General features: G+C 39.4%; 1 protein-coding gene across 16 annotated transcripts in view; it reads left to right on the top strand.

The window, feature by feature from the left end:
* Positions 1 to 27,025, top strand: part of INPP4A (inositol polyphosphate-4-phosphatase type I A) — a 134,212-nt gene that overhangs the window by 87,010 nt on the left and 20,177 nt on the right. For 8 of the 16 annotated variants that reach the window (XM_074815035.1, XM_074815039.1, XM_074815036.1 and 5 more), the window contains 13 exons: positions 660 to 750; positions 1,400 to 1,547; positions 5,020 to 5,150; positions 5,501 to 5,605; positions 6,415 to 6,523; positions 8,197 to 8,214; positions 10,825 to 11,008; positions 12,367 to 12,585; positions 13,734 to 14,007; positions 17,417 to 17,449; positions 23,453 to 23,625; positions 25,053 to 25,176; positions 26,043 to 26,169. In XM_074815035.1, the coding sequence (XP_074671136.1) occupies positions 660 to 750; positions 1,400 to 1,547; positions 5,020 to 5,150; positions 5,501 to 5,605; positions 6,415 to 6,523; positions 8,197 to 8,214; positions 10,825 to 11,008; positions 12,367 to 12,585; positions 13,734 to 14,007; positions 17,417 to 17,449; positions 23,453 to 23,625; positions 25,053 to 25,176; positions 26,043 to 26,169 (1,736 nt within the window). The remainder of the gene's footprint in view (positions 1 to 659; positions 751 to 1,399; positions 1,548 to 5,019; positions 5,151 to 5,500; positions 5,606 to 6,414; positions 6,524 to 8,196; positions 8,215 to 10,824; positions 11,009 to 12,366; positions 12,586 to 13,733; positions 14,008 to 17,416; positions 17,450 to 23,452; positions 23,626 to 25,052; positions 25,177 to 26,042; positions 26,170 to 27,025) is intronic. The other 8 variants (XM_074815045.1, XM_074815042.1, XM_074815047.1 and 5 more) reach the window with 5 other exon arrangements.

The raw sequence follows: 27,025 nt of genomic DNA, 5'->3' as shown, positions 1-27,025 counted from the left end.
ACCAGTTTCACAAAGGTGTGGTATTCCAGTTCACATTGTGAATTGGAAAGTGATATTAAGCAAAGCTGTAATGGGGATGCTCAGGGAATTTCCAGAATTTTCACAAGCAGCTTAAAAGATTTTGATAAAACTGAACAGGTTGCTTAAATACTGGATTTTTGGGTTTTTTTCAGATCCCCAGGTATTTCTCTGAGAGCAGATACTTATAGTGCTTTCTCAGCCTAGACATATGTTTAATTCTGTAAACCTTGTGTTCTGAATATCCTGGTGATTATTGCATTAATATCTGTGTGTCACAGTCATAATGTGGATTAGTATCACTTTGTTTCCAGCCAGACCTGTAGCTGCCACATATTGTGCAGTACCTTTAAGGACTCTGGAGCTATGCTAATGTAAAGTAGTTGAAGGGCTGGATGAAAATTTTTACAGCATGTTGAACTGTTCAGTAGAAGTAAATAGGAATGCTTAGATTGAAGGGTTTAAGTGGAGTTATTATTTCAGCCTCCAGTATTTTTTGTCCACAGTAAACATATTTGAAATATTTATTTTAGCCATGTGTTGAATATTCCTTTCAAGTCTGTGTAATAGGGTCATCACTGCATATTGCCCTGGCACTGAGGTTTTATTCTTTACTATTTGTGGTTTCTGGTTTTGTTTAGACTGTGTTGCCAGTTGATGAAAGTTTGACAGAATCTTTAGGAATCAGATCCAAATATGCTTCATTACGGAAAGATGCACTACTGAAATCTGGTAAGCTGCTGTGGGCTCTAACTAGAAAGCTTTAGGCATCAGTAGAAGCTAATCTTACTGTTTGTGGCCCCAGGGCTTTTAAGCAGATGTTTCATTTGAATAGGAACAGGCTGCTGATTGAGCAGCCCTTTGAGGGTCATACAAGAATAAATTATTTTATCATCTGTACTATTTTGTATAGTAAAAAGAGCAGAAGCAAAATTTTGTCATTGACTGTAGTATAAAATTTTCCATGCAATTTGCCAGTCTATTCCTAAGCAACCATTGGAGCGTTAGGGGAGGAACAAAGGAAAGCAGTTGCTTTAAAAAAATAATTCTTGAAGAAAGGTTAGTTTTCCAGCAAATGATTGCATGAGAGGAAAATGCACAGTACATTAAAAAAAAAAAGTATTTCAAAAGTTGAATATGTATTTCATTTGCTTGCCAGGTTTTAAATCATTTGGAGGCTTTTCCTGCAAACACTGGAAGAATGGTCATTGCAGAATGACCGTGCTTGGAAAAGCGAGACTGATGCCTAGTTAATCCAGATCTTTACAGCAGTGTGTTGCAGCATATTAGTGAATTGAAGCCATTTACTTTAAAAAAGGAGAGACTTTGTACACTTTTAACTCAAACCCTATGCTTAAATAACATTATTTTAATTCTTTAGTGTTTGGTGGCGCCATTTGCCGGATGTATCGCTTCCCAACCACTGATGGAAACCACTTGAGAATCTTGGAGCAGATGGCTGAGAGCATCCTGTCGCTGCACATCCCTAGGCAATTTGTGAAGCTTCTTCTAGAAGAAGATGCAGCAAGGTGAGTTCAGGCTGGTTTACACGTGCAGTAATAAAGCAGTGATATGGCTGTTACTGAGTTACCAAGGAACATATCTGTGTTAGTGCACAGGGGCACTGAAGAAAAAGTAGTAAAAGCAGCAAGTTGCTGACTGTACAGTCACAATGAATAAGATTTCATGTCAGAGTATAGAGTTTGTACTTCAGTGTATGGTAACGTGAACATACAGAGGTGCTGAGGGGAGAGAATTGTTGACATAGGGAACACTTAGAATCATACTGCAGTTAACTGCACTTAGGAGTTATCTGTTCCTCTCACAAAAGTATTGATAAAGCCACAGAATATATTATTCCATAGTTGTGTGACTGTATTAGAACCAGCATGTTAGAATAAATTATCTTTTTATATATATAATAATTTGTATACTTCAATACACATTGGTTTTTAAACATAATTTAGTTTTAATATAAAGAGAAAAATGAGGTTGAATTAAATATAAAACATATCTCAGTGTTTCATAGGTGGAGGGGAAGTCTGCATAGATGAGACAGCATAAATGAAAGAGTAATAACTCCAGCTGCTGAGACTTTTGAGAAAGGAACAGAGACAACACAGAAACCAGCTGAGTGGAATGAGTAATTAGAGTAGCAGACGGAGAAGAAAAATCTGAATCACTTTGCAGGTGAACTTTGAAAAAGTCAGTTGAGTTCTGTGCTATGAAAGCAAAGCAAAGATAGATGACAGGAGCACTGACTCCACTCAGTGAGTTAAGAGATGGCTTTGAGAGTCAGAAGAGTAGTTTTGAATGGAAAACAAACAGAATAAAAGCAAGTAAAATGAGACACTGTAGGACAGTAATAACTTTTTCACTCATTTATGAGTTTTACTTCTCTACATTTTAAGGCTGTGGTTTGCAAATATAATGGTTTGTGTATTCTCTATTAAAGCCAAGATTGGGATGGTAAAAGAGCTTTAGCTGTATTTTTGAGTATTGGGGTTTTATTTTGGCTGTGTTTGAATCCACTCCTAGAGATCTAACTAAACCTGACCTTAATTAAAAGTATAACTATCTAGTGCTCTCGTTATCCTGTATTAATACATTTCAATGCCTTTGGGATCTTGTGAAAGAAACTCATGTGTTAATCCATACGAGCAGGCAGAAGTAGCCTACGGTGCTTTTGGGTATTTTCATATTTTGCAAAAATGATAAATTCTCACAGGAAGATGGCAGTGACTTTTTGTAATATATGGGAGAACTAATGCATGACACGACTGAGTTTCTGAAGTTCACAATTTTTTTTTTTTGTTGCTGCCATTGAGTTTTGGTTTTTAGTGACGTGCACCTAGTAAGAGTAGTTAGATCTTAGATTCTAGAGAGTGAATGCTCTATCTTGTCTAGCTGTCCTGCTGGAACCTTGATGGAGGGGGCTTGGGATATGCCATTACACATTTAAACACGGGTTATTCATTGTTTGTTTTATATCTTTGTTTCTCTACAGCTTTCCTCACAGTATGTTTAAAAGCACCTATTCATTATGAGATACAGCCATAATAATGTAAAGAGTTGGCAAGCTTACCCATAATGTGCCATCTGTAATGGATGTAGTTTGAGGACTTGGAGATAATAAGAGCAGAATTTAGGGTGAATGGGGAAGAAAGATGTAGCTTTCTGTAAGACTGTGGACAGTGAAGTTTCTTAAGCTGTTAGCCATGAAATGTGACTGTTCAGAGGCTCTTGATAAGCATAGCGAAATCGGTGGATACATATTGTATACAGTTACGGGTTAATAACAGCCCAGGTCATTGCTAATACGTCTTTGTATGCTCTGAATTGTGTGGCTCAAAGGCAAATACAACTTTGTGTAATGAGCAAGAAATACTCCCTTCTCTCTCTTCCGTCGAGGTGACCCTCAATGACATGCAAGGTCACACTTTGTATTCGTAGGATCTCTCAGATTTGGCCAAGTGCTCTTTTCTCCATTCTCTGTGCTGCAGCCCAGAGGAATGCTGGACTGCTACACAAGCGCAGCTGCTTCAGTCTTAATGTCCTGGTGACTTTTAAAATGTCCTTGAATAATCACAACTGCTGTCTCTTATATAAAGCTCTTCTGGGCCAGAGCTCTTTGAAAGGAAACATCTAACGGGGGGGATATTTTGAATACCTCATTATTTATGGCATGCACATCCCCTGCTGTCTCAGCCCTATGGGACAAACAAGTAAACTTGAAGTGTTAAGCTGTGAATTTACTTCAGGATGACCTGGGCTCAGACGCATGCCTGGTTTTAGGCAGGGAGTTTGACAAGGTCGATAATAATAGCATCTTATGCAGAAGCAGTTTACAAGATGAAACTAGAAGTGTCTTTTTCCAACTCACTGATAAACATAGTTTACACTGTTGCCTATTGGTAAGGCAATGATGTTTTTCTTGGAAATTCGCTTCCTTTTGATAATATCCTAAATACTGTGGAGTGGGAATTGTTCTGTGAAATGCTGTCTTAGATTATGTACAGACAATTGATTAAAACTATGGATTAAGGCTATTGAGAGAACTGCAAAAAGAACTGCTGGATCCTTTCGACAGATGATTGTTTTACTTTTTCTGGGGTAATGTGCTGTTGAATTGTGTCCGGTGTTGACTTGTTTCCTTTTCCCCTTCTTCCTTTATTGCAAATAATGTCTTAATCCAAGAAGACAGTAATACAAACATGATGTGAAATGTAGTGAATATTTTCTCAACAGTGCTGTTGGGGAACAGTATGTAACACAGGATTGCCACGTGTGACTGAAAACCTAGTGGTCAGGGTGCAATGGGAAGGCCAGGGGTTTTTCTGTTCATATCTAGGGGTATCCAGTTGTCCTTTTTTCCACCTACAGTGAAACTTCCCTAAAATCCTGAATCTCAAATGAAGGTTTTGTTGGCTCATCTTTTGTCTCTCCAAACCCTTATTAATGTTTATGCTTCTTAGGCCTTCCCTGCCTGGCCTTGAAAGCTGGTGTGTAGATACCTGGCCAGCGCAGATACTCCTTGTACCTAATGTCAGATAGGTGCTAATCTCCCACCTAACCTCTGCCACAGTTCTGATTTGAGTGCCACCGAAGTTCAGTGGAGTGTTCTAAAAAGGTCCTCATTGTTCCAAGTCACCTGATATGACAACAGTGCCTGTAATTTGCAAATCATAATATAGTTTGAGTGCTCCTGCAGAAAGGTGGGAAACTTTGGTTTTGGCCAACACCTAAGGGTCCTGAGGGAACACAGTGTATTTTGCCTGTGATGAACCTTCATACCTTGGAGTAGATCTCAACAGTTGTTCGTTGGGATGTATGTTTGGAAGCATCCCTAGTCTGGTGAGTAGGTTAGAGTGAATTGAGAATGTGTCTTCTGAGGATGGTGCTACATTGATACAGTGTGACACTCATTCTCGGTCAAGTGGACAACGGAGCTAAACACCTCCCCCCTCCCCCCCCCCCCTTTTTTTTTTTTCTCCTCCCTAGGGTTTGTGAACTAGAAGAATTGGGAGAACTGTCTCCTTGTTGGGAAAGCCTTCGTCGACAAATAGTTACTCAGTACCAAACAATTATTTTAACTTATCAGGAAAATCTAACTGACCTGCACCAGTATAAAGGTGATTTCTTTTTCCTAATAATATGATACTTCTCAGCCATGATTGTTAGTGCTTCTCTGAAATTGTGAACCCAGAATGTTTTAGTTTGATGAGTAAAAAAATGCTATTATTAGATTTCTTTATTAACATTTATTGTGTTTGCTAATGATCTGAAATTATTTATCTGATTCATTCATTCTCTTATTTTGCCCTGAAAGTAGAGAACAATTATGAACAGTAACAGAAAGGTTTGGTTTCTTTTTTTCCTTTTCTCTGCTTTACTTTCACGTAGCAAATGATGAGTGAAGCTCCTTGAATGTTTTAGCATAAGCAGAAGGTTTTTATGATTAATTTTCTCCTGTATTTTTCAGGTCCTTCATTTAAAGCCAGTAGTTTGAAAGCTGATAAAAAATTGGAATTTGTTCCTACAAATTTACATATACAGAGAATGAGAGTCCAGGATGATGGAGGATCAGGTATTTGTTTCTTTGTCTCATTCTTCACCTTATTCTGTTACTTTTCTCTCAATTTTTTTATTTCCATCCTCAATCATATAGCCAAGTTTCTACAAACTACTGCTCTGTAGTACTAGTGCTACTTGACATTTTTGTAGCACCTTCTCAGATTCCAAATTTCTTTGCAAAAGAAGAGGTGTAAGTATAATTATTGCTATTCCACAGGTGGCAAAACTAGGTTCTGAAGTTAACTGTACCCTAGGTGACACAAGTCAGCCTTTGTGCTATGGAATATATTAGATTAGGCTGCTACGTCCCTTACAGTCATTTTGAATTGTAGCGGAATAGCAAAGGTTCTGACTTCTGTTTGTTGTTAAGCTTGCCTCTGGAACCATCATGTATGGTTATGCCAAATCATACCAGTTTGTTCACATCAAGCTTATTTCTTCCTAAATAACCTAAGTTTCTCCTTCTTTTAACAGTAATTCCCACTAACCATGGACACACACTTGTCCCATATATCCATGTGAGGGATTCCAGTAGTGGCAGGTTTTGTGTAAAGACCGATCGATGTTCAAGGCTTGTTTTTCACTGTTAATCTTCTAGATTAAGAAACAGAGGACCTGCATTCAAGTATGGTTCTTTTACCTCAGAAGTATTTGGTGGATTTCCAGGGCCTCTAAAGCAATTCAGTTTTGCATGTCCTTCAAAACACTGTCACAAAGTTTTAAAAAAAATCCCTTTCAGAGTAGTTTTTTTAATTTCCACAATTGTTTTTCCACATTAAAGATGTCAAGCTTTCATTTGTAAGTCCTTTTTGTCCATCTCAGATCAGAACTACGACATAGTCACCATAGGAGCACCAGCAGCTCATTGTCAAGGCTTTAAATCAGGTGGCTTGCGGAAAAAGCTGCATAAATTTGAAGAGGCAAAGAAACAGTAAGTAGAAATGTTGTGTCAGCTGTTATTGTGCCTTTTTCTTCTGGTCCATTCTTAGTGATTTGGAAGATCACCTCATTCTATGTTTTTGTTGCACTTCATTCCATAGTTCTGCTATACAATGTGAAGATTATTCCATGTTTTTTTCCAAAGAAGGAGAGACGAAACAGTTTCTTTACTGATGGGCCCTTTCTAATAGTTGTTCTAGTGAAATCTTTGATTTTCCTTAATACTTGTTGGTTCATTTAGCTTAACTATTTTAGGTGTTGGGTTTGGGTTCTGCCTAATTGTGTATTAGAAAATTGGTCTGTAGAACCTCCTCAGCTGCACTACATCATGCTTTCAACCCATAATTTTCAGGAGGCTTTCAGCACTCTCATAGATTCAAGGTCCTGTTGCTGAACTCTTTTTAGTACAGAACAGCTATGCCTGATAGGCCAATTCCTTGTTGACAACTTGGGTTTAGTTTTGGGACTGTTGCTGGAGGCTTTTCTGCATTGCCTCAAGGTTTATGCACAGATTAGGCTTCTGAATCTGGCCTCACTCTGCTCTACAGGCAGACCCCCACAGTCTACTTGACCTCCACAGTCCTGTCTTCATGGATTGTCTAGTGACATCTCTGGAAGTGCAAACCATAGGTACTAGAGGAAGGGGCAGAAATTGGGAAAGTCCCATATGCTAAAGGGAGAGACCTGCTTGGCACCCACTCCAGCTCCTAAGGAAGAGATAATGTTGTCTGGGTCTGCATTACTTTTGCTACAGTATGGAGAATTTAAGGAACAATGAGAGCAGCAGGACAAGGAGTCATTGTAGCTAGGGAAAAGGAGACCTTGATAATGCCCTTCCAAAGAAAGGATTTGTAGGATTTGGAGCTGGTGAGAGGACGGAGTGATGTGGGGAACAGGCTCTGCCAACTGCAGAATTAATTTTGGCAGTGAAGAAGTGAATAGCAGCATCCTGTAAACATCAGTCAGATATGTACTGATAAAAAGATGGGTGCAAAAATATGCCTAGTCTAATTATTGCTGACTTCGAGTGCACTCAGATGGGACTAGAGGAAACTGTAAACCTGGGAACACTGGTATGCTAGGCTCACCCTTCCTGTTCTTTTGATACCACTATAGCTTTCTGAAATAACCTCCTTCTGTCACTTTAGCTACTGAAGTGGGCCTCACTCCTGCAATATCTAAGTTTCCATGTCTTTTTTTTTTTTTGTTTCCTTTTTTCTCCCCCTTACCCAGTAATTAAGCTGATTGGAGAGCTTAGTTTCTATCCAGTACTTTTCCTCTAAGCTTTACAGAACTGTTTCTTCTGGGTCCATAAAAACTGCAGGTTCAACATTTGAAGGATAACTTTCCTTTTAAGTACTTCTTTGTTACCATAAAAGCCAGTATAGTAGAACTGAGATCCATCTCCTCAGTGTCACTGTTACATAGTTATCATTGAGTTCTTTCTCCTTTCACTGGCAAAACTGTGCTTGGTGCATCCACATTTCCCCAGAACAACACACAGGCATCTGGCAATCTGTGGTTTTTTGCTTACAAGTTTATGTACCCGCCTTGTTGAAAAGATGACTCAGATAAGTTATTTCCCCAAACATCCTTTGTTTTGTTTTCTGCTTTTGGTATTTTCTAACAATCTGCTAATTTTATTTTGGTTTTTTGTTTTTTTAGCAGTTATGAGGAGTGTTGGTGAGTTTTCTGTTTCTGAGAGTTCTGTAGAGAGGGTTTCTGTTCTTTGGGTTGTTTTATTTTTCTTTTCTTTCTTTTCTTTGGCAAAGATCTGGTGTGTTTTAAAGTGTGCAGGGCTTTTTAATGTCATGCATCATGGCATCCCTAATTGTGCTCTAAGTAATTGTAGCTGCTTTGTAGAACATGATGTGTGAATGAATTTCATTTCATCTGCAATGTTTGTTTGTAATGAACAGCTAGCTTCCTGGCTCTCTCTGATCATAAGAAGTTAGAAAGCTGAAGATCAGAACACAAGAATTTTCTACCTTTTTCTCTGTTATTTCCAGTGAAAACTGCCTGGAGAGAGAAACTTTCTGCCAGAGGTGGAAGATAATTAAGATAACTCTACATATTTTTCAATCTTTATGGTGATAGATTGGGCATGGTTTATATTTTTGTAACCCATGTCTTCATTTAAACATTTTCACTTAACTTTTGTTTATTTTTCTTCATGTTGTGGTGTTCAGTGCTATGAAAAGGAAACATTGCTTATGGTTCAACAGCGCAGAAGTTCTGCGCTAAATTACTCATAGTTTGAACCCCTAATTCACTGAGAGTGAATTTAAGACTGTGTTACAGTTTGCTGATACAGTACAATGAGAGCTGTTCATTTGAAAAAGCAATTGCAGGTTGGAAAGTAAATATATGTGAACTTTACACCATAAATTTTTCCCCTGATCATCCCAGCAAATGTTTGTCATTAAAAATGTAATAATTCTAAATCAGATTTCAATATGCTGCATGGCCTTTCCTGCCAAATATGTCTTTATGCATGTTAACCACACTGTCGTGGAAAGAAATTGCTCAGAGGAATTGTCACTAAGATCACCAGTCAGTAGACAGCACAAATCGTGCAGGGAAAGTCCTAAAAGCTGAGATTAATTTGCTGTATGGCGTAGCAGTACTGGGGAGTGGTTGTTCTCTGCTCCACTCAGGTGGGTGACCAGAGGGACAAAAATAAGGAAACTCCTTCAAGAATCCCTTGTGCCTTATATCCTTTGAAAACAAATCCCTCATCTTTTCTTGTAATGGAGCTCAGACAGATACTGGGATTAAGCTCCCCCCTTGCCTTAATATGCGTTAAGGGACAAGAACTGGTATTTGTGGCAATAATTTTAAAGTGTGCCCCATGCAACCCTCATCTTACCTCACAGACACGCTGCAGAAATTAGCAGCATTGCTTTAGGCGTAGCAGAGGAATTCACACTCCTCAGAGGTCATGGATCTGAGGTAACCGTGCCTGGAAAAGAAACTCCTCTCTGTGTAGTCTCTCAGTGTAGCTGTCTCCATTGAACAGTGCTGAGATTGGTGCAAACACTAGGTTCTTCTGTGCTGTTACTGTGCTGAAGCCATTCATGACTGGCAAAAATGAATAAAATTAAGATAATATACAGTTGGTGTCACCTCATGGTTGATGCCATGTCATGAATGGGCATCATGCTTTGTCACAACTGCAGCTGATGTAAAGGCCTCATCTTTGTATAGCTCTGCTGCTGGGAGTTAAAAAACAGCATATTGCCTGGAAAAGGGAGTAGTGGTGGGTAGGCTCCATAGTTAACCAAGAGCACAACTTCAGCTTAAAGTAATTTTCTCAACTAAAAGGCAGCTTTTGTGAATGGCTTTTCTCAGGTAGGATTAATTCACCCTTTAGAAGTGCTGTTCTCTCTCCAGCAGTTACAGAGGGAGTCCAAGCATCTGTCTTGGACTGGATAAGCAACTTCTGTAGACATCTAAACTTAGGGGACATAAGTTATTTTCCTCCACTGCCAAGTAAGCCTTTTTAGTGGAGCTGCAGTATTCCCAATATAAAGGTATGTTTCATTGGTGTCGTTTGCTTCCTTTACTATTTGGAAAAGGCCAAAATTTGGTATTGCTTTATATTGTTACAGCTGAGTTTATAATAGGGAGACCTGTATCATGTTCCTAGTTTAGTATAGTAAGTGTGTCCTAACAGAAGCTACACCAGGGACAGAGTTCTTGGATTAGCCTGGAGATAAACTTTGGGGTTTATGTATCATGAGATTGCTTTTGCTGGTGTAACTTGCATCAGGCCTGCAATAGATGAAGGGATATACTAACAGAAGGATTTTTTTTGTTAATACCACAGTGTTTGCATTATGAATCTGGGTGGCATTTCTGTGTTAGGAGGAGTGCAGATTTTCTTTTCATTGTGCTAGTAGCTATGTGATAAAACAGGTTTGTAAACCAGGCCTCAGTGAAGTGTCTGTGTCGTAAGGGGAGGGAGAGTGGGGCAAGCTGTCTCTGCAAACAGTGGTTCTGTATCTGATGGCAAAATCTATCACCCACATTCCCCTCAGCAAAACTGTCCCTCTGGTGTACAAGCTCTGCCCACAGCCCCTTGGGATTAGTAAATTTGCATCTGAATGCTTTCAGTAAAGGCAGAGAAGGCTCTAGGATCATGTTCCTGCTGTGCAATTGCCCACTGGCCTTTCACTGTTGATTGCTAGCTTAGGTAAATTTTTGTTGTCTGCCATTAATTCCCCAGCATGCCACTGTAATACGTGTACTGCTAGATTAATTTTCCCCCTAAAATCAGTCTTTCTTTTTCAGCACTTCAACAAGTTCCCAGTCTATAATATACATCCCACAGGACATTGTTAGAGCAAAGGAAATTATTGCACAAATCAACACCCTGAAAACGCAGGTCAGTTATTATGCGGAACGGCTCTCAAGAGCTGCCAAGGATAGATCAGCTAATGGCCTTGAAAGAACACTTGCCATCCTAGCAGACAAGGTAGGAGAATAAAACATTTCTACACTGAAGCACAGTGTATTTTTTTTCTCTGTCTCTATCTTTAGTAAATTTTCTTGGAACGTCTATTTACCTTGTTCAGTAGTGTATTGTAACGTGTGCAGTCCTAAAGAAAAAGCAAACTCAGACCAGCCTTTAAAATTTGCTGGTTTTTATTTAGGTTGTCTCCTACTTTGCACATTCGAGCCTTCACCTCCTCTTGAGAGTGCAGTGGAGAGCAATGTCCTCTGGTTCCTCTGTTCATTCATCATATTCCAGAAGTGTGCATTCTTCACTTTCTTTTATACCCTTTTCTCCATAACCACCTGTTTTATTTTAATGTTTCTCTGAGTCATCTGTCAAGCAGCAGCAACTGGGCAAAAAAGTTAATGAAACAATTCTGTATTTTTCCACTGACAAAATAAGGAATAATGGTGACACAGCCTTTGTTTGAATTATAGTGATGTGAATCACTTATTTCTTGTTGGGTACTTGGTTGGGTACTCCAGAAACCAGACTGGACCCACAGCTGAACACAATCTTATTTACAGGGACAAAAAAATGAAATACAGTTTTACTGACCTCTTCTGGCCCTGAAGCAGATCTGAAGGTTGTAAATGGCAGTAATGGCCAATGAGCTCGCCATAAATTGTCCCAGTGGAGGGGGTATGCATACAACTTTGTAGAGCGCAAAAAATAATGTAAATGTATTGTTTATTGTAACGTTCACTCTAAATGAGTACTGTGTGTATAGCTGATCTGTGGGATTTTCTACAGCTGGACAATGTGTATATATAACACAGTAAGGGCTTGTTTGTCGCTTTTGTTTTTTAACAGACACACAGGCCAGATACTTTTCATATTCACATAACTTATAGAAATCCTTTAATACAACACCACTAAATAAGGCAGGGAACAAGTTGCATTGATTAGTGAGTTATATCTTCAGCCCTCCTCTTTAAGCCTTGTTATGAATTCAGACAAGATGGTGGAGGTTAAGCATGGTCTCTGGTGTGGCAACTATTGTGTGGGGTATAAAAATGTCTGCACATTGTTCTATGCTTTCATCAAATGGAGAGTGAAGTGCAAATAAAGGTGAATTGCACATTTATTAGTGAAATTTTCAACAATTGCGAGGCTAATATAGTAGTACAAACTTTGGAAATGTATCATTTGTGTTTTCGTATCCTATATTGCTTTTTAAGGCCATTCTGCAAAATTATTTAAAAGGCACCTTCGAGACTCCTAAACAATGGTTAGTTTCTTTTACCGAATACTAGTTCTTCTTTTTAATTTCTGTGGAAGATTATGGTATAGATTGTGTAAAGTTGTTAAAATGTGGGGGATTTATTGCTTTTTAGACCCGGCAACTTGTCACAGTCTGTGATTGCAAGCTGTTGGCAAATTCAATCCATGGACTGAATGCTGCAAGGCCAGACTATATAGCTTCAAAAGCATCTCCAACCTCTGGAGAAGGGGAGCAAGTGATGCTGAGGAATGATCAAGATACACTTGTTGCCAGGTGGACAGGAAGAAATAGCCGATCTTCTCTGCAGGTGGATTGGCATGAAGAGGAATGGGTACGTTTGCTTAGTGGAATGATGAATATTTTCTTCTTTCTAGTTTTTGTTTACTGTGTTCTTTTGTTCATAAGCTCTGTGACTGTTCACCAGATATGCATAGGATGAGTATTTTTGAGGTATTGGTCAACTAGCAAGGATGTTGCCTTTATCCTATGCTCAATTACTCCTTGGCATGGGGATACAAACAGGCCTTAATAAATATTTCTGGATCTCCTAAACAGTGGAAATCATTACAGTAGGTACGTGGTTTTTCTGAAGTCAGTTCCAAGGGGAAGTAAATAAAGAGAAAAACTGACCATAGTACAAAGGGCTTTTACACTTCTCCAAATTAAAGCATATTTTGCGTGTGTTAGCTGTACAATTCAGCCTTCCTATTTTTATTTTCCTCTATATATTTAGAACTTGCAGTCCATCTCTGTTTTGATTACGAACAGCATTTTAAAACTTTTTGCACCAAGTATTTAAATGGTTTTCCCTACCATGCTGCCAACTGAAATGAGAATTGGGCTGTGTAAATTCTGTCACTGTGTAATACAAACAGAAGTTAATTAAATCTCAAAAATAGTCAAGAGTAATTAAAAAAATTATTAATATTGTGAAATATCAATTTTGAAATGAGATCCAATTAATTTTGGAAATGGATCCTTGCTCGTTTTGATTATTTTGGCATACTTTGACATAGTCAAACACACAGTAATGAGATACGAATAAAGCCAATTCAGTTATTTAGATAGTAATACAATACAGTAATTTTATCTGTTATTCACTGAGTTATATAGGAAAGAGAGATGTGTGATTTTATTCAATTATTATGTCAAACATGAGTTTCAAGAATAAATAATAGTGCCAGTTAGAAATTGAAATAATAGTGCAGGAAGAGGTACTTAAAATTGTTCAGCAAATTTACTTAGAAAAAAGCTTTGCAATTTACCACACAAGACATGTCGCTACCTATTGTTGACATGCTGGTATACATTATTTATATATCCAGAATTTGTGTGCGCACAAATGTAAACATGATAGCCCAGAGGAGACTTTGCAGAGGAGTTCTGACTAGAATCACAGGAGAAAATATTGCCAAGACATTTGTTATCCAAGGTCTCTTTTCTTTTTAAATTGAGAAAGAAATTTTTTTTTTTTTTAAGGAGAAAGTTTGGTTGAACGTTGACAAAAGTCTGGAGTGTATTATACAGAGAGTGGACAAACTTCTCCAGAAGGAGCGCTTGCAAAGTGATAGCTGTGAAGATGTTTTCCAGTGCGACATCAGCTGTACTAGTAAGAAAGGTAATCGGGACACTCGTGCCTACTGGATAAATCCAGAAGATTTAAATGAGACCTCATCATCCTCACCACCTTCATCATCCTCACCACCACCTTCATCCATACCATCCTGTGCATGCCATTCTCTCAGAAAGACAAGTGCGTATGCCAGACACCACTTCTCGCTGCTGCTCTCTTGCTGTGCGCTGGCATCATTCCTAAGCCTCTGTTACATCTTTCCATGTGTTTTTAGTTTAGTGGTGGTGTTAAGCACTGATGTCAGGCAGAAAGGGCTGGTGGTGTATGGGAGCTGCTAAGCCCATTACTTATTTTGAAATCCTGATCCCACTGAAATCAGTGCCAAATCCATTGGTGACAGTGGCATTTGGTTTTCACGCTGGGTGTTTTAAGCTGGTAAAACAGGTTAGCATATGTCAAACACCACCTCTGGTAGCTTTACTGTTGGCTTCAGCTTCTTTGCAGCAATCAAAGCTTATTACAGTGAACCTCTATAAAGATAAATAAAACTGCAACACTAATGGTCCCAGCTGGGCTGACAGAACATAGGAGGGGAGCCAAGCAGTCCTATTAGACTGAGCTGAACTTGGATGAACCTACTGGAGTTTAAAGCAAATTTTAACCCGAATTGTCAAAAACTGTGGTGCTGAGAAAGGTAGGAATTGGCAGTGCAAGCTCTCAGTGGAATAATCCTATCAAAATTTGAGGTAACGTCAGTGCTGGATTGAGTCCAGCATAATGCCATGAGTGTGTGAATGAAGAGATATCCTTATCAGCTTAGGTTGACAGTTTTGCAACCGTGCATTAAATTTCAGAATTATTTCATTTACATATGTACTTGTTTGACCTGTTCTCACATTCTTTACATGTGGTCACTATGATTTGGCCACTTAATAGAGCAGGTGTGCCAAGTTAAACTCTAGGAAGATTGATCTGTGTTTTCATTTCCTTCTTCCTGTTCTGTCTTATCGTTTGATGGGCCTTTGTCCTTTATGTGCATCTCTGATTTCATGTCCATTCCATTGTTAATGTTGCAGTGGAAGGCAGTACCTTAAAAAAAAAGCAAGAAGGAAGTTAAAATAAATGTTAATATATATTTTTGTATAGCTTTGTAAATGTTACATATGAGTTGCTTAGTATCTTAAATGACCTTGTTTTTCTAGATTAGACTGACATTTTTGTGTATTATAAGGGAACAGGAGAGGTGGTTCTTGTTTCAGAATGTGTTCTCTATTAATCTTTGACTTAATTTCTTCTTCCAGTTTGATACCTTTAAATGTTTTTATTTACTATCTAGTTTATGTGAAGTTTTACAGGTATTTACATGAAAGTTTTATCAGTAAGATTCAATGCACCTTCATATCAGTGATTAAAAGTTGTGGACTTTTAATATTAAAAAGAATAGGAACTATTTGTGCTGGGTGATACCAGAAGCTCTTCCCAAGACAATTTGATGCTGAAAGCATCTTACAATCATTTTCTTTAATTTTCAGTTGGTCTTTTAAATCTACTCTGGATCTTGACACTTATGCCATATAAAAATGGAATTAGCTGCACTTATCTACCAAAGGTTTTGTTTGTGCCAAGAGTTTCTGTAACCTTTCCCTGCTGTTCCTCCAAAATAGGAAAAAAATCTTCCCATTTAATCCTCAGAACCTGAGACAGAAACATTAAATCAAGAAATGTAGCAAGCTTTAAAGCTAAGGGGCTTGCTGCCATTTCCCAGTGCTACCTGAGTGTAAGGGCTAGATCTGAAGTCAGCCAATGTGGGGTGAATTTAACTTAGAGAAAATCCTGTTTCTTAGGTATCTGGTGCAAACATTGTAGATCTTAATGAGCAGTTTGAATTGCACTTGGGAAGTTTATTGTAAGCCAGGGCAAGCTGAGTACTTGATCACATTCTTATCAGATGTAGTTCCTAATTAATGATCAGTATTTTGACAGAGTAACAGGTTCAATACTGTGAAGAAAACCGGTCTTACTGAAATCAGTGGGAATTTTCCATTGAGTTACTTCCCTTTACTGCACACCAAACCTGGCCTGTTAAATGGTTTTAAACTAAAAGAGGGTAGATTTAGACTAGATAAAAGAAAGACACTTTTTTACAATGCAAGTGGTGAAACACTGGAACAGGTTGCCCAGAGAGGTGGTAGGTGTCCCATCCCTGGAAACATTCAAGGTCAGGCTGGACAGGGCTCTGAGCAACCTGATCTAGTTGAAGATGTCCCTGCTCACTCCAGGGTGGGATGACCTTTAAAGGTCCCTTCCAACCCAAACTATTTTATGAATTCCCTTTCACTGTCACCTTCCACAACTGATCATGGGAATAATTGAGGGACAAAGAAGATCCTTTCTCTAAGTTCAGAATCACAACATTTTAAAGTTTTTCCTTGACATGTGTTCAGAGAACTAACACTTTTTCTGTTAGTAACTCTTGAGTTTTTAATAAATTACACTGAGCAGAGAGGCAGCCAGAAATTTTCTTGAAAGCCATGTAAGAACCAGCAAACCAAGATACTTCCAGAATTGGTAAGAGAGAGACAGTAGAATGTTATTGAAGGACTTTAGAGGATCTCTCTAGAAATTAATTTTTGTGAAAGAAAATACTGCCTGAAATAGTAGAAGGGAGACTTAAGAAATTCTTTGAAAATTTATTTTTGTTATAGGCTTTGGTATTCATTATTAAACCTGCATGGGGGCATATAGCTTCTTTAATGAACGTGATGAGTTTTAATTTACTGGGATTGTCTAGCTCAGCTAATTGTCCTAATGCATACAATTGAATTTGATATTTTCTGTTGTTATTTTCAAATTCATAATTTCTTTACTAGTGAGTCTAGATATAAACAACAGAAGTTTAAATCCTGTTAGCTTAATAAACTACTTCTCATTAATGCAAGACTTGCTATAACAGGGTGTATATTATTTTTTTACCATTTGCATTGCACTGTAGTGTATTTTCATCTGACAGCTTGTTCCTCCCACTGAAGTGAGTGTGGAACACTCACAGGCTTCACTGGTGAGGCTTCAGCCCTTAATATACAATCTAATGCTTGTGTAACTATCTCAGAAATTGTATAACATAAACTTGTCTAAGATAGCAAAGTACTGTTTCTTTATTACTTTTGTGTTGTGGTGCCTTAATGTTATTTTCTGTTAAGTGCATTGAACTTACTGCTAGTCTTCTGCTATTCTGTTTAGCAGCCTTACTGCCAGCTTATTCTATAATTGCATTAAACCAGTGGTTCTCAAATTGTGCCCTGTGGATTGCTGGGAATTGACAGTGCACTTGCTGACAATCCACACAGAGCCCCTGAGCTAGCAGGTACTGGCTTTCCTCCAAGTCCCCATCTAGGTGTTCCTCTGATCAGAAACAGTAGAGTGGACAGCCCATGCCCTCAGTACCCGCAGGCAAAGGAGTATCTCTGCTGAGCTCCTCTTCCCTCGGTGAAAGTGTTTGAGAACCCTGGCATTGAGCATTTGAGTTGCTTGTATTTAGACTATGTTGCTGCTCCTTAATCATGCATGTTGCCCCTCCATTTCTGTGCAGATTGCAGCCCCACTCCGGAAGAATCTGGCCCAGGTATGTGCATTCATGGCTTCTGCTTCTTCTGAAAATTGCAGGGGTTTGTTCATAATTAACAACTGAACAACTACCTTGCTGTTAAGATTGACCATTTTGAAATGGTAATGCTCTGCAATATCACGTGAGTTACCTAAGCGTATTGAGAAGTTACTGTTTCCTAAATAATAGTGTAAGTGGGTATCTGGTAACTTCTCATGTCCAGGTATGGGAAAGCATTCGTTCATGGTCTCTTTGGTTTCTCCAGTTGATGTGTTTTAGCAACTGGTTGTAGGTGACAATGATTTGAGGTCTGTTCCAAAAGTCATTGAAGTCTGTGAGAGTCTGACATTTCAGACATGCCCTTTCATGTGTAGTGTTGAGCTGGCCTTTCTGTATGAGAATTCGAGCAGAACACGGAGCAGTCAGCAAGGCTGATGGAAAAATCTGTTGTGACTACACACCAAGCACTGTTGGACATTGCAAATCTAATGTTTCAGAATACAGAATTTAAGAGACTTTCATCCCACTGTTAGCCTTTCTTCTGTCCTTGTATTTCCACACACTTGTGTTGCATTTACAAGGTCTGAATAATATGCCTCTGTAATACTGCTCTCTCCCAACTAGATGGCTGTAATTTCTCCCATTTGAGAATAGTTTAATCTGAGTTCAGTGAAGGTTCAGTCTTTGAACTGTTACAGCATGGACTCCTGGGTTTAGTGAAACTAATGAGAAATAAAGTCCCAGTGCAGGTATGATTTTCATCTTCACAAAGTATATTAATGTTCTTCCCAGCTGTCCACCCTGTTTTCTTCTATCACTAAGAAAGTGTTTTTAATCAATAAGAGACTCCACAAGTTTTTAATTTTTGGAACATCCCTTTAGTTTTTGCAAAATACGAATGTGGTGCATAAGTGAATGCTATTCATTTATTTTTTTAGATAGGAGAAATTACAAGCAGTCAGGTTACCCCAACTGGGTACCCAGATATACACAAAACTGCATCTTAAACTTAAGTGGCTGAAGCTGCCATGTAGTGAAGCACTTAATACTTACTTCCCGCTGAAGCCAAACGTGACACGACTGTGTGCTTAAGTGTGTTGCTGATTATACTTTGCTAGATCGGGGCTAAGCAACTACCACTTATTTAATAAATCTTTTTTAGAGGTTGTGAGTCCTTGCAACCCTGACCTAAACCAAGGGCAACTGCAGGTGCCCAGTACTTTAATTTATGGATGCTAGGGGTTTTTTAATATGAAAAGACTTAGAATATCTTTTTCAGAGCTCTGGAAGACAGTTATTTTTATTGTTCTGAACAAGAGAGACTCTTAGGGGGAAAAAAAGCAAAAACCTTTCCTACTTGTCATTACATCCTTGATTTATACAGGCTTTATGTATTAGGTTCTTATAACAAGACATTTTTTTTTATAAGATAGTCTATATAGTGTATAGTCAGAGAAGGTCCACTATGTGAACTAATAGGCCTTCCCAGCATCTCTCTCTTCTCTTCTTTTTTTTTTTTTTTTTTTTTTTCAAAATGCCACATTTCAAAGTGTGCATTAAGGTTGGTCAGCAGCAGTCATAAGAAAAATAACAAAGGCTTACGGGTTGTCGTGGTTTAACCCCAGCCAGCACCTAAGCACCACACAGCTTACTCCTCCCCACTCCCAGCAGGATGGGAGGAGAATTGGAAAAAAAGTAAAACTCATGGGTTGAGATAAGAACAATTCAATAACTAAAATAAAATAAAATATAATAATTTAATAATAATATTAATGAAAAATAATATAACAAAGAGAAATAAAACCCAAGAAAAGACAAGTGATGCACAGTGCAATTGCTCACCACCCACTGACGAACGACAGAGCAATGATCTGCCCCAAGCCACTTCCCCCCAGTTTATGTACTGAGCATGAAGTCCTGTGGTATGGAATATCCCTTTGGCTAGTTCAGGTCAGCTGTTCCGGCCAGGCTCCCTCCCAGCTTCTTGTGCACCTCCTCACTGGCAGAGCATGGGAAACTGAAAGTCCTTAATTTAGAATAAGCACTACTTAGCAACAACTAAGGCACCAGTGTGTTATCAACATTATTCTCACACTAAATCTAAAATACAGCACTGTACCAGCTACTGGGAAGAAAATTAACTCTATCTCAGCCCAAACCAGGACATGGGGCCAAGTCTGGCCCTTATTTGCCAGCCAGAATTCAGTTGTAGCTGAGTGGAGACTGCAGGATTTGCTTCTTGCTGTACAATATAAAGCACCTAAAGCAAATGCCAGGCACCCTGCCAGTTTGTACAATGCTGGGTTTTAGATGGAATAACTTTTAACATGAGCTAGAAACCTCTGATTGAAAAGCAGGATTTGTGTCCCAGACGTACCAACAGCTAGCTTGGACTAGATCTCCAGCTGTTGTAAATCTGTAACAACTTGTTGCATCTCCATTGTTTCAGGCCCTATGCCAAATCATCTTATCCATGAATCTGCCCAGTGGAGTCTGTAATAGTTTCAAAATGTTCTGGTCATCTCCTAGAACATAAGAACAAAACTCAGAGTAGATTCCTCGTTAGAATTAGTGCCTCATGGTGTTTGAAGGTCCCATTGATTGATTTGATAGAAAATGCACTTTCAGTAATAAAGTTCTGTTAGGAAAACTAATGAGGGGGAAACAGAAGGACAGGAAAATCTAGGTGAAAGTTGAACAAATAGTCCTTCTACATTTATTTAAATGCTGCTGTGTTCCAGACTGATTTGAGCCTGGCAGTGCAATTCCTTTTATTCCTGTTTACTGTTAATAGCAACTACCATTGACTAAAAAATTAAAAGAACACAGGTGACACCTCTGTGAAGTAGGTAGCAAAAAGCATTTAGAATTTTTCAAACTGACAAGGGTTTGTTTCTTCATGGTCAAAATTTTTAAACTAAGAGAATACACAGTACATAGGATTTTTGCTCATTAGCCTGGATGAGCCACTGCATTACCTGTGAGTGTTGGGAGAAAAAAAAAAAATCTAACAATTGCTTTATCTTCAGGCAGGCTGGTATACCACCATTGTACTTTGTGATTGCCACAGATAAACATATCTTTCAAATGAAGTGCTGCCAGACACACCACAATTTTAAATCTCCACTGAGTTAATAACTATGTACATGTATGTATATCCAAGCAATGAGATGATGATGATGCACTGGAAGATCTTTGTGGTAGGCTGACACTGGCTGGATGCCAGGTGCCCACCTAAGCCACTCTATCCTCTGCTCCTCAGCTGGATGGGAGGAGAGAAAATACAATGAAGAGCTCATGGGTCAAGATAAGAACAGGGAGAGATCACTCACCAATTACTGTCACAGGCAAAACTGGGGAAATTAGTTTAATTTATTACCAATCAAATCAGAGTAGGGTAATGAGAAATAAAAACTAAATCTTAGAACACCTTTCCCCCACCCCTCCCTTCTTCCTGGGCTCAACTTCACTCACAATTTCTCAACCTCCTCCCCCTGAGCGGTGCAGAGAGACAGGGAATGGGAGTTGCAGTCAGTTCATCACCTGTTGTCTCTGCTGCTCCTTCCTCCTCAGGAGGAGGACCCCTCACACTCTTCCCCTGCTCCAGTGTGGGGTCCCTCCCACGGGAGACAGTCCTCCATAAATTCTCCAATGTGAGTCCTTCCCACGGGCTGCAGTTTGTCACAAACTACTCCAGTGTGGGTCCTTTCCATGGGGTGCAGTCCTTCAGGAACAGACTGCTCCAGCGTGGGTCCCCCACAGGGTCACAAGTCCTGACAGCAAACCTGCTCCAGCATGGGCTCCTCTCTCCATGGGTCCACAGGTCCTGCCAGGAGCCTGCTCCAGCGTGGGCTTCCCATATGGGGTCACAGCCTTTTTTGGGCATCTACCTGCTCTGGCGTGGGGTCCTCCACGGGCTGCAGATGGAGATCTGCTCCACTGTGGACCTCCATGGGCTGCAGAGGGACAGCCTGCCCTCTCACCACGGGCTGCAGGGACACAGCCTGCCTCACCAGGGTCTTCACCACGGGCTGCAGGGGAATCTCTGCTCCGGCACCTGGAGCACCTCCTCCCCCTCCTTCTTCACTGACCTTGGTGTCTGCAGAGTTGTTTCTCTCACATATTCTCCCTCCTTTCTACTGACTGCAATTATGCGGGGTTTTTTGTTCCCCTCTTAAATACATTATCCCGGAGGTGCTACCACCATCACTGGTGGGCTCAGCCTTGGCCAGTGTCTTGGAGCCGGCTGGCATTGGCTCTGTCGGACACAGGGGAAGCTTCTAGCAGCTTCTCACAGAAGCCACCCCTGTAGCCCCCTGCTACCAAAACCTTGCCACACAAACGCAATACAATCTTTCAGTTCTCTTTGTCAGTCTCATTTGTTTATATAAAAGCTCTTAAATGCAGTAAGAGAAACAGTATCATCTCTGTTTTGCTTTTCAGGTGTTCAAGGGGCCATGTTATGGCATCTGATTTATTTTGAGAGAAAAATACTTAATGGAATACAAAAGACAAGCTGTAATTCCTTGCCTGTTCTTTTGAGGTTTCCTGCTTTTTTTTAATGGCAATGGAATAGAGCCAAACAACTTCCCCTTTGAGTAGTTTATGAGGTTATCTATCTACCACACAGAACAAAAGCAAAAAAGGATAGTTCTGTTAATCTTGTCAGTTATGTTTCTGTTAGCAGACTTCCAAAGTTCCTCTCTTTGGCTGGCTATCAAAGAAACATTTATTATTAGTAGCTCTTAGTCCTGCCTTTGAGTCAAAATCCCAAACAGCTTCCTTTCAGGGGCTTGAAGTGCCCCATTCATGCAGGTCCTGATGTGTATGTTGCCTTGTTCCTATAGCCAGCCAGGCTGAGGGTTGTGTGTGTTCTGTTTGTGAGCTCCAGTGCTTTTTAAAAATAAAACACACTGTCCTTCATTTTAAAAGAGAAGTGATCTTCTGTTTCAACCTTGCGTTAAGGAGGGCAAAACCAAAGCACTGTTCTATTTTCTTTTTATATTGCAGAGAGAATGGATTTTGGTATAACATCTGAATAATTTTTAATACAGTCAAGGAAATGGGTTTTTAAAATTGGTGGTTAAGACAAAAGATGAAAGAAGGAAAGAAAGGAAACTGAGCTTGTGGGGCATTTTAAGACAGAGCAATCTCTTAAGGAGAAGGAAAGCCCAAATGTTTGGGGTACTAAAATAGGACTTTGGCAACTCAATTTCATTTCTGTGCTTCCTGTGTAGGACCTTGAACAAAGTCCCTCTGTGAAGTATCTTGTGTATTTCAGTGGAACTGAACTACTTCCAAGGATCTGGCTAACTCCCACCTAAATCACTATACTTAGTGTTTCTTGCTAGCTAGCTCTAAGCCTTCAAAGTCACTCAGCAGACAGAGGACACTTACCTACATGAATTTTTCACCTTTCTGCCTTATTATTCCTGTGCTACAAATGGGAGATAAGAGTCATTGTACCTCACTGAGGTGCTACAAGTATCAATAGGATGGTGAGGCAGTTGAATGATATACCTGTGAGTCCACAAAAGATCCAAAGGCAAGATATTTGGGAGAAATCTCATTGACAGAAATGGCTAAGCAGATGTTCACTGTTTCTGTTATACGATGGACTCTATACTGTCTGTCCATGTATGCACTATGAAAGGGTGTGTTGAACACGCACATGCAGTTATATACACGTATGTATATAGATATTCATGTTTCTGTTATGCTTTCCAAATCAGCTATTGTGTAGCCTGTTCTGTGGGCACAAATCGGGGTGCCATTACACAGTCAGGAAAGTCATAACAGCCTTACAGAGTAAAATTCACCATATTTTCCTCATGTGATAACCAGTCTGTAAGATTACTTATTTAATAACAAGTAGGGAGTAACCAGCCGGCCAAAATAAAACATGTCCTAAATGTGAATTATCAATACCTTTGACTTGCAACAGGAAGTTTCTTCTTAATGCATGTTTGTTTGTTTCAAATAAAGTACTTACAGTGCTGCTAATTTTTTTCTTTTAACCAGGTGAATGGAGCGAAGCTCTTTATCCCTTGCTGACAACACTCACAGACTGCGTAGCCATGATGAGTGACAAGGCAAAGAAAGCCATGGTCTTTTTATTAATGCAGGACAGCGCCCCAACAATAGGGCTCTGCCTGAGCCTTCAGTATCGCAGGGATGTCGTCTTCTGCCAAACTGTAAGCAAGTGAATATGCATGATTTGATTGCACTCTGACATGTGGTGGGGTTTATACGAAATGTGAAAGCTTGCTCTTTTCAGAATTTTTCAGATCTGTTCCACTCTTGGGTTTAACACCATGATTTCTTCTCGCAGACTGTGCTATCCTGTCCTTACTGGTCACTTACATGCATTTGACAATGTATAACATAAGTGTCCCCTTGGACATTCACTATTTTAGAAAAAAATTATTCCAGAGCTAGTTTCTACAGAAACAACCTTTGCCTTCCAAGGCCACCAAACTAAAACCAGAAGTAAGATGTGAAAAAGGGGAAAGAAGAACTATGAGCAGAAAGGGTACTCCCTCGGTTGCCTTTTGTTGTTTTCTGTATGAAGAAAACCAACAGAACCTGCGGTACCTAAGGAGAAAAGTCCAGCTACAGGGAGAGAAATGAGTGCTGTTTTTTTAACTAGAAGTTCTGTTTCGGGGCCTGCTGGGGTCTCTTGTGTCAGCCACTGACTAGCAGGTGTCTGTACTAAAAAACCTTCCACGTTTCTTCTGCCCACAACACTTTTGTGGTGTGTCTACTTCCCCATGAAATCAGTATCTCGTTCATTTATTTCAAACAGCTTATCTCTTGGCTGTTGTTTGGTAGGGCTGTTGTCCCAAAATGTAATATCTCATAAATTCAGGGAATTTTTCTATACAAAACTCACTTTATATTGCAGATACTTTTTAAACTCGGTGCTTTGAATATGTTTACCCATCATAAACAGAACTTTATTCCCTTCTGTTTATTTTTGTAACAAAGTCGTACACCTGTGTACCTAGCATATGGCAATCACTCGGGAAATTCCTTTGTTGACAGCGAATTAAGACTAGTATTAATCTTAGAATTTAGTACTGATCTTAGTACTAGGTCTTCAGGACCTTGTCCTCAATATCTCATAACACTAGAGTTTGAATCTTTGCATAATGCAAACAGATAATTCATTTTTAAGCTTTCTTAAAAATGTCTTCTTTTTTTAAAAAAAAGTAATTTATTCATACTGTCAAAATTCATGGTCTGGAACTAGCTGTGTTGCTTTTCTATATGTAACAAACAATTCTCTAAGGAGACTCTTGTAATTCCTAAGTTGTAGGCCCTAACACAAGTGATTGTGTCCAGAAAACAAATATATGTAAGATCAACAGCAGTCTCATTTTGGGAGAGCTTGCAAGATGAAGGTGGTGTGCCCTAAATCTGATTTCATGAATGTTTTGGGGTTTGGTTGGTTGGTTGTCTCTCTTCAGCTGCAAGGAAAAGAAGAGTGACATTTGAGGGAAAAGAGCATCAGTTTTACAGATTTTATGACACCTCTTATATGTGATACTGTTTCCGTTTGGGGCTGAAGAGCCCTTTTTGTCTTGAATCATTTCACTCTTGTCTGTTTTCTTTCCCACAGCTGACAGCTCTCATTTGTGGTTTCATTATCAAGCTGAGGAACTGCCTGCATGATGATGGATTTCTAAGACAACTCTACACCATTGGCTTGCTGGCGCAGTTTGAGAGCCTGCTGAGCACTTATGGTAAAGACACAGGGCCATTGGGTGGTATTAGCTGTTGAGTTGACAAATTCTACTTCAAATTGGCTGCAGCAGAACATGAGTGTTTAGGGCAATCTGCAGCTCAGATGCAAAATTATTTTGAAAACTGAAAGGCAAAACCAGATTATATCTGGAGTACTTAATTAGCTACCAACTCTGAATTTCTTTGCATTTAATTGAATTACTTCTGAAAGATAAAGTGTACTTGCCTTATAATACAATGTCAAAGGTTTAAAAAAACCGGTATCATATTGATTGTTTTTTCAAAAAATAAATGGAATTAAAATTCTGGTAAACTGGGAGAAACTGTGCCCAAAATACACTTTCTGAATTTTTTTGACCTCCTGTAATCCTACAGTATGAAGTAAGATTTAAGAGAAAATACAGAAAAGGAAAGTACTTCACTCAAAAGTGTTTCACTGCTGTGTCTGAACAGCTGTTTCACTGCTGTGTCTGAACAGCCATCTGGATGCCAGTTAGGGAATGCTTTACTGAACAAATCCAAAATACCTTGTAACTTTTCCAACACACTTTTCCAACACAAAGGTTATTATGATAGTGCTGAGAAGTACTTAGTAGCATCGTCTAAATTGTAAAATCAGCATGTAATCTACATGAAGAACAGTAGTCTGGACAGTGCTATATAATTGGTATTTTCCAAATTTGCTAAACTCATAAAGTCAATCATGACATTGTCTGTAGGTCAAGGTGAAGGCCTGGGCTCCTGAGCTTCCTCATCCATAGAACTTCTTTATGAGAGCGATGACCTACAGTTGTCATCAAATTGATAAAGGGAAATTGTACATAACGAGTGATGATTACGGTTCACTTTTTCCTCCTTGATTTAGGTGAGGAGCTGGCAATGCTGGAGGACATGAGTTTGGGAATCATGGACTTGAGGAATGTAACTTTTAAAGTAACTCAGGCCACATCAAACACATCTACAGACATGCTGCCAGTCATTACTGGAAATCGGTAAAAAAAAATGGGGAGAGAGGGAGCAGGAAGTGGGGTGGGACTGCAGATGGGCGAAGCAGTGATACTGTACTTGAAATTAATTATGTGCTTTTGTACTGTGCTGTTTTTCTCCTCAGAACTTCAAAGAAATGTTTTGAAGTGGACTTACTCATTTTTATCGATGTTTCATTTTACAGGGAGCTAAGCTGAAAAGGGATATATGGCAAGGCTCAAACCATGCAGTATTGTTTTGTGAATAAATGTCATCTTGACGTAGCCTTCCACAGTCATAAGCCAGAAGTATTCAATCTTTTCTTAAGCATTTGTGCTAGTTTTAAATTTCAGACTGACTTTTCAGTCTGATCTCAGCGTCTGAAATTCCCTGCTGTTGATCAGTTGGTCAGTGCTTTACTGCATGCCACTGAGTAATGGGCTGCCATTAGCACAATGAGACATGGAACGTGTATCAGGCAGTTGGTGGGCTGCTGCTGAGGTGAGGCCTATTTGTGATCAATTTCAAACTATGGGGCCCAAGCTGGCTTTAACTTACAAATGCTTGTGAAAGACCAGACTGCTGCTCATTCTGACCAGTTGTCTGAAAGGAGATATTTTCAAGTTTGAGCTCAAAAGCAATTTTTGTTTTAAAGTCTGAAGTAACAAACATTCACATCCTCAGGTAAAGTGGAGTGGGAGTGATCTGTTATAGCATTATTATGATGGGAAGCATTTACAGCAGTCAGACTTCAATTTGAATGCCGCAGCCTGCTTATCAGCTGGCCTTGCCCTGGTTTCTGACATGGGGCTGATGGGCCCCCTGCAACAGAGTTCTTGCCCAAGAGGGAGCCAGTTCACAGGTGGGGATGAAACTGTGAAA

The sequence above is a fragment of the Strix aluco genome, chromosome 2, assembly GCF_031877795.1.
Source record: "Strix aluco isolate bStrAlu1 chromosome 2, bStrAlu1.hap1, whole genome shotgun sequence".
In the NCBI taxonomy this organism is placed as follows: domain Eukaryota; kingdom Metazoa; phylum Chordata; class Aves; order Strigiformes; family Strigidae; genus Strix; species Strix aluco.
Note: the sequence above shows the minus strand (reverse complement) of the source record. Positions and strands in the feature narration are given on the sequence as shown.